This window comes from Lactuca virosa, chromosome 5 (assembly GCF_052849685.1).
Source record: "Lactuca virosa cultivar CGN04683 chromosome 5, Lactuca_virosa_CGN04683_v6, whole genome shotgun sequence".
Taxonomy (NCBI): domain Eukaryota; kingdom Viridiplantae; phylum Streptophyta; class Magnoliopsida; order Asterales; family Asteraceae; genus Lactuca; species Lactuca virosa.
The window spans coordinates 343,582,004-343,596,081 of NC_136430.1; the positions used below are offsets into that span (position 1 = coordinate 343,582,004).

General features: G+C 33.4%; 1 protein-coding gene across 1 annotated transcript; it reads left to right on the forward strand.

The window, feature by feature from the left end:
• The first annotated feature begins 5,746 nt into the window (after window positions 1-5,746).
• On the forward strand, window positions 5,747-9,026 carry TAFII59 (TATA BOX ASSOCIATED FACTOR II 59). The gene is made up of 12 exons (XM_079052488.1): window positions 5,747-5,864; window positions 6,471-6,628; window positions 6,711-6,797; window positions 6,900-7,110; window positions 7,270-7,373; window positions 7,489-7,626; window positions 7,691-7,786; window positions 7,876-8,000; window positions 8,076-8,208; window positions 8,287-8,409; window positions 8,493-8,607; window positions 8,696-9,026. The coding sequence occupies exons 2-12, from the start codon at window positions 6,503-6,505 to the stop codon at window positions 8,983-8,985; spliced, it is 1,548 nt and encodes a 515-aa protein (XP_078908614.1). The 5' UTR covers window positions 5,747-5,864; window positions 6,471-6,502; the 3' UTR covers window positions 8,986-9,026.
• The last annotated feature ends 5,052 nt before the right edge of the window (window positions 9,027-14,078 follow it).

Sequence of the window (14,078 nt, forward strand, 5' to 3'; positions counted from 1 at the left end):
AATAATTAGGGTTTCATCAAATAGACTCAACTCGTCGAGTCCAGTCCTTCGACTCGATGAGTAGACTTCGTAATCTGCGCGTTCTGATCAGCTCCTACACGACGAGTTGGGACCAACCAACTCGTCGAGTAGGTCCTATAATGTGCATAAAATTCTCAAGTTCCACATCCAGGAAATCGGGGTGTTACATGAGGAAGAGGAAGTCGGTTCAGGCTCAGGTTTTGGAGAGCTCAGGCAAGAAGCCCAAGGTTATTGATTCACGATCGAGGGGCCGTAATGTTGTGGCAAGTGTGGCAAGGCACACGACGAAGTTTGTAGGATGGGTAGTTCCGGTTGCTACAAGTGCGGCAAGACCGGTTACTTTAGTAAGGATTTCCCCACCATCCAGTTATCTTATCTGATTTACTTCCATTACAATCAGAGGGGCCACAAGAATTCCAATTTCCTGAGTTGGCTGGAAGACCAGTTGCAAAACCCGCTTCGATGACATTGAGGATAACTGACGGTCGTCAGGGGCAAGGCAGATGCACCAATTATGAGGAGTCGAGCTTTCTAGCAGTCAGCCGAGGAGGCTCGCGCAACACCAGATGTGGTTATGGATATGTATTTCCGTTCTATTTCCGTTCTATTTCATTTATTGTTTTGATTTTTATGTTTATCGTATGATTAATGTTATATAAGGGTGTTCATAGTGAACGGTGTTCCAACTTTAGTTCTATTTGATTTGGGCGCCACCTAATCATTTGTATCTATTGCGCTTCGCAAGAAATTCGGTGATGCTCCATGGGAGCCTGATTATCCATTAGAGGTAGAGATTGTTGACGACCGCCCAGTCCAGGTATCGAGGGTTCATCGGGGTTGTGCTTTGGAGTTATTTGTCGAGCGGTATTCGATTGATTAGGTTGAGAGCAAGGTGATCGTGGGGATAGATTAGTTAATACCTAATTGGGCGATGATAGATTTCAGGCACAAGTTAGTTCGGGTTCGAACCCCATGTGGGGGATAACTAGTTATCCATGGTGAGGGTGCCCGACGCGGACCGACTCTCTGTTCGGCTGCGAGAGCTAGGAGATATCTACAACATGGTTGTTTTGGTTTTGTGGCTTATGTTTTGGACACCAGAGAAGATAACAAGAGGATGATTGATGATGTGTCGGTTGTTCAAGAGTATTCAGATGTGTTCCCAGAGGACTTGCCTGGAGTGCCTCCGGAGAGGCAGGTGGAGTGTATATATATATATATATATATATATATATATATATATATATATATATGTATATATATATATATATATATATATATATATATCCTACAGTCCGGTCTGATTTATACCGCTTGAAATTTTTGAAACCGCAAGCCAAACTGGTCATTACAGTTTCAATAATTTAAAGCCACAAACCAAACCATAGAGAAAAATACAAACTGCAAAACCAAACCGATGCTCGGTTTGGCCGGTTTCACGGTTTCAAACGGAACCGTGAACACCCCTAGTGTAAGATGTTAGCTGTCTTTGTGACTATTGCATTGTGTGTTGGGCTGGCCCCATTAATATGCATGTTGGACTGAGCCCATTTGCATGATTGGGTTAGGCTCATTGGTATGCATGTTGGACTGGGCCCATTGATATGTTGGTCTGGGCCTATTAATATGTTGGGTTATGCGCATTTGTATGTTGGGTTGGGCCCGTTGATATGTATGGTATGTGATATTTTGGGGGAACTCATTAAGCTTTGTGTGCTTACGATTTGTGGTTTAAATATTTTTTAGGTACTTCCAGTTTTAAAGGGAATGACCCGACTTGACGACACAATATCCCCTAATGGTTTTTTCCGCACTGATTATTATTGTTTTACTCTCATATTTGAACGATACATTTTACTCTGATTGGTTTTGGAACAAATGTTTGTATGGATTTAATGATTTAAAAATGAAAATTTTACTATTATTTTTGGAACGTTACATTAAGATTTTTTTTACACATATGCAAATTAAACTTTTTTCCTTTTATACATATACACAGTGTTCTCGAATTTTTTAAGGAAAAAAATTGAAGGAAATGTATTTATTTATTTATTTTTTTTAAGCTGAAGGAAAGAAAATACAATAAAACATGTTATTGAGTTTCATTTAAGCAAAAGAGGGAAACTAAAATCTTTTTTCCCTTCAAAATCTATCCCATAAAATTGAGATGATCGGAAGGAAAGTTCCCCTCAAATTTCTTTCATTTCCTTCCATTTTATTCCCCTCAATTTTAATCGGGTGTTAATCACTTATGTTTTTTGTATACATATAAACATTAAGTCTAATGCTTCTATGTGAACATAAAAAAGTTTAAAGGTTATTAACCCTAAACGTAACAAGTTAACTAGATGACTAAATGACTAAATACGTAAAAAAAATCATAAATGACTAATATATATATATATATATATATATATATATATATATATATATATATATATATATATATATATATATATATAGTAGCCGTTTACCCGCGCCAAGCGACGGGTGCAAATTATTTTTTCAAAAATTAATTTTTAGAGGTGATTAGTTCTTTTCCACAATGAACGTTTACAAAACATTTAAAAAACAATGAATTTTTTATTTTTAATGACATCCAAATAAAGTATTGATAAATTTTCTAAAAAAATAATCCAAAAAAAAAGACTAATGTTACGTTAAAATATCTAATGAAAAAATATTGTTTTCCTTATCGACTGGAAACTTCAAAGATGATGTTTTATAATATTCATTGATGATTAAAATGTCTATTAAATTTTTAGTAACATATCGATCAATTTTCTTTTGTAGTTTAGGTAATGGACATTCATTTGGAAAAGTTTGTATATAACATGTCAATGCCCACATAAGAAAAAAAACAAAAAAATAAAATGCTTATATTATGTCATGTACTTTCAAAGTAAAATGCTTAAATAAGAAAAAAAACAAAAAAGTAAAATGCTATATTAGATAATGATCAATGAGATTTTCTAGTTTACATGGTTATGATATATGTCAAAATAGAATAAGTACAATGTACATTCACCGTAAAGGTGAAGAGACAAACACACATCACTGAAAAATTCAATAAATAACAATTTAAACTCAAGTTGAAATTACTCATCCGTAAATTCATTCTATTAATAGCAGACACACTTGGTGACACTTATTAAGAGATGGACATTAACGAAGCAAAATATTTATAAAAAAACAGATTGTTTGTTTATTCCTTCAGATCTTAACATCAGTTGTTTCCAAATGCAGGAAACAGAGATTAAAATGCATCAAGTTGGGTCAAAATGTGCGAATTAAAGGAACTCAAGTTGATATCAAAAGCTAACTATATAAGAAATTAATAAACTCATCTTCACTCTTATTGAACCATATTCCTGCCATTGAAGCACATTAAGCAGTTGTTTTTCTTAAAATTGGCCAAATGGTTTCCTTGTGTTTTTGGCAATCTCCACCATTTGTATTGCCCATCTCACCAGTTGAATTATATGAGCACTATAAGCTAAAAAATAATAAAAAAAATCTAAGAATCATATTAAGAAAATATCTCCAAAAGCTCGAATGTAATACACATGTGTCTCACAACATCTTGACACTATATCCACCTTATGTGCTTCTTTACAACATCTTGACACCAGAGCCTCTAATCTACCATTAAAGCAACATTAACTTTTGACAATTCACACCTCATGTATCATGGACTTTAGCTGCAATTTTGTTATATGAATTTGAGAGATTAACTAATTCCACCATTCACCACTAATGTCATTCTCTTGTTGATATGCATTATAGATAACCGCAGTCATAAATGGCACAAACCTAAATGCAATTCAATATTTCTAGGTTAGAAATCATGTTAGCAACTCAATGAGGCACTAGGAGCTCGAGGTCTAGGAGTTGAGGGTTTAGCCCTTTTGTTGGGGTTACTAGAAGGTGAAGCAGCAGAAGGTGGTGGCCGAGTAAAAGGCTCACTAGTATTATTGGAAAAGTAATCATCCTCATCTATGTTAATAGAAGGGGTGTCCATAAGTTGTAGTGGTGCGACATGGAAATAAGATGATCCATGTCCCGATGGTGTTTGAGATGTGGCATAGCTGAGATTACCAGAGGCACTATTTCCATCAAAGAGTTCTGCACAAAGCTCTAGAAACAACAATGAGACTGTTTTCAAAGAAGCGGTTTTCGGGTGTCCCTAAACCCAATCAATGTAACAAAAGTAGTATAAGAATAAATGACAACTATATAAACAAAATACATATAAATATGTGTGTGTGTGTGTGTATATATATTATATATATATATATATATATATATATATATATATATATACCTTTTTAAAGTCATCCCACTCATTTGTTAAGTTAAAAGTGTTTGTTTGAGGATTGTAAAGGTTGCCAGTTTTGTTTTTCAAGTATAAACAATCATGTGTATTTGGCTTTAAGGTTGTCATAGGCGTTTTTCAATTGTCTTTGAGTCAAATCCACACCATACTTTTCCTTAATGGTTGTTCCTAACTTGTTCCATGAATGTTTGTGCAAACTCAATCCTTTTCTACCCACAGTTTGTACTTCTTCAATACAAGTGTGCAATAATAATTTTATCTGCTCATTGATCCATGTATGTTTATCACCCATTGCTAATAACAAAAAAAAAACATATGAAATTCAAATTTTAGCAAACAAAACCTTATACCAACAATTTTCAGCATAACAACATATTGTATTGGTTAAAATAACCAATTTCAGCAACAATTATGACACTTCAACAACATTTTATGACATTTCAACAATATTTCATGACAATTCAGCAACAATTTGTGACATTTCAGCAACAATTTGTGACAATTCAACAACAATTTTGTGATATTTCAGCAATTTTTCATGACAATTCAACAACAATATGTGACATTTTAAGCACAAATTGAAGACATTGCAGCAAGAACTTATCATTAATCAAGATAGAAACAACATCATCAACTATTTGATAAGATTAGCATCAACATTTAGCAAGAACAAAGATTTAACAACAAAAATCGAAAAACTAATATGAAGCATGAACAATGAAGTAACAATGATTTTGTATATTCAATTGTCAATTTTAAGGAACAATCGATTTCAGCAAGAAAAACAGAAAAAAAAGAACATACATGTGAGACGATGTCGACAACCGATAAAGGAAGAACTGCGGCGGAAGGCGCCGATGATCAGTGGCGACGACGAGTTTGGGCGACGAAAGCGGAGGCCTGCGAACTTGGAGGGTGACGACCGATGTTGCTGAACTCGATGGTCGACGGTCGATGGGCAGAAGAGAAGAGATGCGACATTTTTTTTGGAGTGAGATTATTTTAGGTTTGGTTTAGGTTGAAGAGGTGGGAAGAGTTGGGAAGAGGTAAAACAAGTGTTTCCCCAAACAACACAAGGGCAAAGGTTTTCACCTCTGAAGACTACCGGAAAACAAATTGTTGCGGGACAAAAAATGTTGCGTGTGTGCTGCGCCGCGCAGCAATAAGCGTTTTGAAGAACTTTTTCTATAAAAAACAAACAAAACCTAACTTTAGATTATGTTCTGTTGTATAACTGAAATGCAACAAGGTACAACAAACTTCATTGACACCATGACCTAATGTACCAAAAGTGGGGGACTTGATTTGCCATACCATGAAATTCAATGCTATTCAATTGTAATTTACCAATACCCGGGCTATATAAACAGTCGCATCCATATGATTTCTCTGGTAAATTGAAAAAAGAAGCAATTTTTTTGACGGTATGATTGTATAAAGCACCGTCGGAACTAAATAAGCCGGCGACGGTCGTCACTATCAAGTCTCCGGGACAGTTTAGGAGGAGGTAGGCATTCTAACTTTCTTGTGTTTGAATTTTAAGGTAGCTTGATAACGTCTGTTTGCGTTTCGATAACAAAGTTCTTAGTAAAACCCTAGACGGACTGTGTTTGTTAACAAGAACAGACACTTTCAATGAGCCATCCTCCTGATTTCTTCGTATGTCCACCACAAAAAAAAAACATCTTCTTTTCTTCGTAACATTTTCATCTATAGTTCTTCACCTATTCTTCAAGTAAGATTTCAATTTCAACTCTTAATCGTTGATTTTGATTTTTGGCTTCAACTGGTTCGATTTCTAGGGTTTTGTTGCTTTTAAAACTTCGATTCATCAATTGCTAAATACTATATCTGGTGCGAATCAAATGCATGTCATTCTCATTAATCTGGCTCAAGTGCTTTTGATGCTTTGATTTCCTTTTCAAATCAGGACAATTGATAATATTCAATTTTGGTGTTCTTCCTTTCAGTTAAGCTTTTAAGTAGTTTATCCAACAGATTTTGTAAAATACTTTTAAAGTTAGAACAGAACCCTAGAATCTCTTAGTTTTCTGTAAGGCCATTAGCGTTCCTTGAAAATGATTCTTCTATTGTTCTTGAATTCATTCCCTAGAGTCTGATGAAACTGTACTAAAGAGAGGAAAAATGAGCATCGTACCACAGGAGACTGTTGAGGTCATAGCACAGAGCATTGGCATAAATAATTTGTCTCCAGATGCTGCATTAGCCCTTGCTCCTGATGTAGAATACCGAATGCGTGAAATAATGCAGGTAATTCTTGTTTATTAAAAACTGTTCCTTTTTTCCCTTTTAGATTATAAATTTATAATTCTTCTTTTTGTTAAAACTTCAGGAAGCAATCAAATGCATGCATCATTCAAAAAGAATCACATTGACCACAGATGATGTAGATAGCGCACTCAGCATGAGAAATGTTGAGGTAAATCTTGTTTATAAAATTTCCTTTTTCCTCATTTAGATTATAATAATAATAATAATATGTTGTTGTTCCTAATTTGAGGCATTATTATTGTCAGTTCAGCCAATCTATGGATTCACATCTGGAGATCCTTTGCGTTTCAAAAGAGCCCTTGGACACAAAGATTTATTTTACATTGATGACAAAGATGTGGATTTTAAAGATGTAATTGAAGCTCCATTACCAAAAGCACCACTTGATACTTCAATCTTCTGTCACTGGCTAGCCATTGAAGGTGTCCAGCCTGCTATTCCAGAAAATGCCCCTGTTGAAGGTTTGTTTTGTTTCTAACTTTATATATAAACCATAAGCTGTAATAAAAACTAACAAAAAGTTTGAATTTTTAAAGTTTCAGAAATCCCCTTTTCTTTGTTAATTGTATTTTATATATTATTTCACTGTGGCAGAGCTGACATTTGGAGATAATCTGCAGTTATTACCTCTTTACCAGACATTAAAAAGCCAGAGCAAAAGATTGATGAATTGCCTGTTGATATTCGATTGCCTGTAAAACATGTCTTATCTAGAGAGCTTCAGGTATATATATATATATATATATATATATATATATATCATGTCATTGTCCACATAGGATTTCCATGTGTAATTTAATGCTGACATGGCAAAAAAAAATTCATTTTTTTTTCTACAGTTATACTTCAATAAAATCACTGAGCTTGCAGTAAATACACCTGATACTGATCTCTTTAAGGAAGCACTAATGAGTTTAGCCACAGACTCTGGACTTCATCCTTTAGTTCCTTACTTCACTTGCTTTATAGAAGACGAGGTAAATAATTAATTTCTTTATTTATTATACACATTAATTTCACTGATTTAATAAAAAATTTCAGGTTGCTCGTGGTCTAAATAATTTCCACCTGCTTTTTGCTCTAATGCGACTTGTTTGGAGTCTTTTACAAAACCCACACATTCATATCGAACCATATGTAAGTGAGTCTTAATTATATTTGTTTTTTGTTTAGTTATTAATAAAATATTATATTTTTTCATCTAATATGTTGCATGATTTTTACAGTTGCACCAATTGATGCCACCTGTCGTAACGTGTATTGTTGCTAGAAGATTAGGAAATCGAATTGCTGATAATCACTGGGAGCTTAGAGACTTTAGTGCCAATCTTGTTGCCACTATATGTAAAAGGTGAAACTTTTTTACTTTTTTAACCAATATTAATTATATTCTAAGTGGTTTTTATTATTAATATTATTTTTACAGGTTTGGGCATAGTTATGGTGATCTTCAGACACGTTTAACAAGAACATTACATAAATCATTTTCGGATCGAAAACAAACATTAACTCAACATTATGGTGCTATTCAAGGACTCACAGCTCTTGGACCCCATGTGGTAAATAAATAAATAAATAAATAAAAATGTTATATTTTTTTTGTAGCTCAAATTTTTACAGGTGTAAATATTTTACAGGTTCGACGCTATATTCTACCCGATCTAGAATCTTATTTGGGGTTTCTTGAAGAAATGATTCTTGAAAATAAACAAAAGGAAATAACACGGCATGAAGCTTGGCGTGTATATGGTGCATTATTGGTCAGTTTTTAAAAAAAGCAAAAACAATTTTTTTTTTGGTAAAAATTTGTAAGTATTGATTTGTGTAATTTGTTTTTTCACAGCGTGCTTCGGGTCGATCTGTATACAATCTGCTGAAGCTTTTTCCGGTTTTACCCTCGCAACATGCGAACAATGTTTTGAGGTCAAAATTCAGGGTTATTGGTACAAGTGAAACACGTAAGTTTTTTTTTATATATAATTTTTTCATACACATGAATGTGGGAGTTTAACAATTAGGGATATTATTTATATTTATATATTGAAGATAAAGGAAAGGGGAATGAGGAAGAGATGGAAGAGAAGGAAAAGGGGGGGTCCCCAATGGTTGTAACAGAAGATGTTGAAGGTGAAATTGAAGGAGAAAGTCCACGTGTTAAAGGAGAAAGAAGAAAAGGAAAAGGAAAAGGAAAAGGATTGAGGAGGACGCCTGCATATCTGAATCAAGTGTGGAAAGATGATTTGAATTCAGGGAAACTTGTTGTGTCGTTGTTTGAATTGTTTGGTGAAGGTATTATGTCATTCATTCCCTCACCTGAGATGTCTCTTTTTTTATGATATACTTGTTTGATTAGTTAATAAACTTTGTTTGTGTTCAATTGTATTCTGTGGTTATTAGTTGGTTAGGACTTAGGACCTCATCCAAAACCAACACTGATTCTGATTTCATGTGTAAAATATAAAATATAGAAAAGTTACCAAACAAAATTAGACGATAAAAGGTGAAGGATTTGGTATCTTTCCCTCACTCCGTTACTCATTACACATAAGTTTTTCTTTCTAATCTTATCCGACCACCGTCTTTTTTTTTTTTTTTTTAAATCGACAATATATTAAATAAAGGAAAAAGTTTTACATAGACGTAGCGGGTAAACGAGCAACAAGCTGTGTCGCAACCCTTTTTTGGATGACAAAACTAATTTTAAAAAAAAAACATCTATAGATTTTGGAGTCATAATATTAATATGAATGACGTGTTGGACTCTATTGAGTAACTCCACAACTTTTGGTACAAGAAAACCGAAAGTATCAAATGAAAAGGGTATAAACGTTTGTTGATTTTTCATGCACGCTTTCTCATGTTTTGCCATTTTGTTTGATGCTACTTTTAAAGTAGCTTGCCCCACAGTGAAAACCCCACTCCCCAAGCCCATAAGAGGGGAAACTCCTGTTAGATCTACGCATGCATGTTTTCCTCTAGCCCATCCAAATACTAAAACATCCTCCAGCCCATCCAAATACTAAAACATCAGTTAGTTTAAGTGTTGATCTTCCTTCCAATGGGTCAGTCAGAAAATTCACAGGTGTCTCTTTCTTGACAGAAACCCCAGCATGCCTAAATATGTCGAAAAGAACATCCCTAACCAGATCGTGTCGATACTTGGAATCTGAGAGCTCTTTACAATGAACTGCATGCTCCCCAAAGGAGTCCAAGCATACCTTGCGACAAACAGGGCAAGTCTCGTCAGCCGAAAATAAAGGGATCATAAGGCGATACTTGAGGATGACACGATACTCCACTGGCGACATATGTTGGCCAAGACAGTCAATAGGAATAGTCATAAGAAAATCCTGAGCATGTGGGGCCCTTAGACACTCAAAAATTGCTTTATGCCTAATCGTCATGTCGAAGTGAAATCCCATGTCTTGGATAATTTTACTAAAAAGGACACTCGCTAATGAATGTTGGGCTTTTGGAGGGGCGGTGTCCTTATTAGTGAAACCGCTGAAATCAAAGCCTGGAATCGTATCACGAAGATAGGCCAAAGCACAAACATAATCTGAATCCATACCACATATGCCGTTATTTCGTAAGATGTGGTTTTGTAACACCCACGATTGAGCTCGTGAGGCCACAAAAGCATAGGAGGAAGCCTCTACTGCTGAGTACAACCCCAAACCACCGAGCCTAATTGGTAACGAAGCCAGTCGCCATTGAAGGTCCCCAAAGAACGGACCACCGCAAACCACAATGTCCTCAATCGACCCACGTAACCCTTTATCAAAACACAAAGCAACCTCTTCCATGTGAACGGGTTGGCACGTTCTCAGGCCAAAGAAAAGTTTTGTGATGCACATGCAAGATTGAAGCAAAATGAGTTCACTCTGGAGACTGGGGGTCATGTAACTGTAGTAGAAGGCACATCAAATCAACAGCCTTTACGACCCTCTTCATGGCTAACCCACTAATAAAACCTGTATCTCTACTAGCAGCTCCCCCAAGAAGCTTCACCCCCACTGACGATCGCCCACTGTCAGCAGGTAATAAACATGTACGAAGCTTCCTACCATCGCATGAAGGCCAAAATAAATAGAGACCTAAGAACTAAGAAGTATATTAAAATAAAAATATTAATGAAATTTAAACAAATAAAAATACAATTAGAAAAATGACATCAAAATAAAACCATACAACTAAATAATAATAATAATAATAATAATAATAATAAGTCGGTAAGTGTTTATAATATGTTGACTATTGTAGGTCTTTTGGCAACACAATTCTTGAAGAGTATTTTGATTTAGGGGTTGTTTGATAGTTATTGATTGAGTCAGATCTGACTGAGTCTAAAGTTTGACTAAATTTACATCTGACTGAAACCATGTTGTTTGATTATGTGTCTAACTGACCGTACAGAATGACAGAAATGACTATTTTACCTTTCTATTAAAACATATCACGTTGTAAAAAATAATTGATCTAAAACTAAACCTCATAAAACCATACTAAATTAGACCTAAATCAAACATCAATAACCAACAAAAACTTAGGTTACTACATTCAATACGTTCTAACAAATGAATATTGAGCCAATTTAGAAGAACAAAAGATGAGCAACTTAACCAATAAAACATTTATACGTAATATTCTAAAAGAATTACAAAGAAAATTACAAACCAATAGACTGCATTATTCTATAATCATTCAACCCCACCCATCTCCATCTGTTCCAAAAGCATTCATGCATTGTTCTGCAACTTGCAATTTTGTTGTCTACAAACACACAACCAAACCACCTTTCAGCTTCAATCATCACAAACTCCAGATGTGTTGTAACATGACCAACACAGGCGAAAACTGGACATTCTTAATATAAACATCATTCCTAATTTCCATACCTATTATCTATTATATTTATATAGATGAATCATAAAACATACAGGTTAAACCAATAAGGCCAATTACTAAAGTATGCATTAGAATTATTTCTCCATTTCACTAATCTTACAATGCAACAGAAGTAAGATCCCACAAACCCATAAAAAAAAAGAACCGAAAGAAAACATAAAAAAAACTCAAAAAAGTTCATACTGTTACAAGATCTTCGTCAAAATCATCATTGAACATCAACCGTTACAAATACTCAAGAAGACCCACAAGTTAATTTCAGAGGTGATGTCATGGAGGCGCGATTTCAGGGGCTGTTTGGGGTAACCATATCCTTTTTTAAGAGTCGATTTCAGCTCGGGAGTGATCGACAGTGAGTGTCGATCATATGAGGAACGAAAGGGGAGTCGCTTGAGGAAGAGATGATAATTACCGGTGATATGAATAGCGCACACATGAGTTTGATCGACTAGGGAAAAAGAAGGAGAAGGGCACATAAGGGAAAAGAAGATGAATGGTCTCGGTCAACTTCTTTTTTTCATGACTGAGTCAACTATTTTTGGACCGAATCAGAGATGTTTTTACCTAAATCAAACAAGGAGACTAGACCGCGTCAGACAAAAATGTCTGACCGGACCCCGTAAGACTATAATCAAACATGCCCTTATTTATTGGTTGGTTGGAAGATCAATTTTGCATAAAGGATATATATGTGTTATTTGTTTTAATAAATAGGTCTTTTTTATGTCTTTGTCTTCTTAATTATTTTTAATTTTTTAATTATTATATATATATATATATATATATATATATATATATATATATATATATATATTATCTTACATGCCAATATTTTTATATTAATTTGTTCAATTAAATATATATGATTAATAAACCCGTTACAAATACTCTAGCCATCACCATTCACTTAATTTATAAACCAAGTGGCAATTTTTAAATTTGTCTTAAATATGCTAATAATTTAAAATTTGCGTTTTGTATTAAAAGATAGCGGAAGACGGCAGCAACATAAACACTTGATATTATAAAATTTTGAAACACTAAAGGTTTTTATAACATTCAAATGTAATTATTAGAAAACTTGAGTTTGTTATAATATAAATACGACTTTTGCTGGATAATACCGTTTAATAGATTTTTAATTATGAAAAAGTCAAAAAAAAAAAAAAAAAGGATAAAAAAGTAAAGAACCATTTATTTTAAGTTTTTTTCAAGAAAATAGAGAATATAATGAATTTTTAAATTTAAGAAATTAAATATCCTCCTACTTACCACCATTTCCTAGATCCATGCGAAAACGTGAGACCTGACCACAAAATGCTAAAAGTGACATATCTAGAGCACTTTGTAGTAAGATCCCCCCATTTTATAGAAGTACAAAATGCTCCTTCGTCCTACGAAATTGTTCTCATGCAAAATGGGTCATGTGATATATATATACACACTAGGTTACAACCCGTGGAACCACGGGTAAAATATTTATATTATTAATAAGATTTAAGTTTTTTTTTTAAACTTTTTGTATTGATTATTTAAAATTAATATATGTATTTTGAAGATATAAACAACATTATTTATGTGTAGCTTACATATAAAATGATAACATTGCATCATTATATATATAATTATAAATATTGAGAAAAGTAAATAGACAAACAATGATTAATTTTCAAACTTTGATTATGTAGGATTGTACGGCGAATCACAAATACCTTCTATAAGAGTTGAGTTACAGGATAAATATATACTACATTAATCCCAAAAATATCCTTACAGTGTAAATGAAATGAATCAAGCAAAATCTATAAATATTAAAATCAGAAAATCAATTCAAACATAAAAAAAAATCAACATCAACATCAACCATCTCAGTAACACAAAGTATGAATCTCACATTAGTAAAGATAAGACCTGAATTAAAACATAGTAATAATAAACAAAGAAACAGGAAGCAATGCATTCTTTCTTTGTCTTCACAAGCAATAAAAAAACATTATTGACTTACAAAAAATAACTTAAAAAATCAGGAAAAGTAAAAAAGAAACATTACTTATTTGCTCAAAAACATCAAATTTCAGGAAAAAACATATAAAATTCACAAACCTTACCATCAATCACCATTCTTAACACATTGTATTTTGATTTTTGAAAATACAATGCTATGTAGTTAGGTGGTTGTTTTTTGTTATTTTGCTCATATCAAACAAACAGGTAAAACATAATAAAAATAATATTTTGGTAAGGTGAAACAAAATAAAATAATATTTTAGTTATATATTCCAGGTAAAAGTCCTTTGAAATCCAGATTTCATTAGAGTGATAACTTCTAGACCTGATGATTTTAACATTTTCCTTTTCTGTTTTGGAAATTTTGGTTAGGTTCATTCCTTAAAAGCACTTTCTGGATAAATGGATTATAGAATTGAAAAAATAGAAGACAAATTTGAAAAGTCAGTAAGAATTCATATGAATGGATTAGATCATATAAATTCATACAATATTACTTGATCTACTTGACAAT

What these genes read in the sequence shown, in the direction of transcription:
- TAFII59 (XM_079052488.1), top strand. Translation starts at nt 6,503, where the DNA reads ATGAGCATCGTACCACAGGAGACTGTTGAGGTCATAGCACAGAGCATT. An exon ending in ACATTCATATCGAACCATAT is followed by an intron (nt 7,787 to 7,875) that starts GTAAGTGAGTCT and finishes TGATTTTTACAG; the next exon opens with TTGCACCAATTGATGCCACC. An exon ending in CAGCTCTTGGACCCCATGTG is followed by an intron (nt 8,209 to 8,286) that starts GTAAATAAATAA and finishes AATATTTTACAG; the next exon opens with GTTCGACGCTATATTCTACC.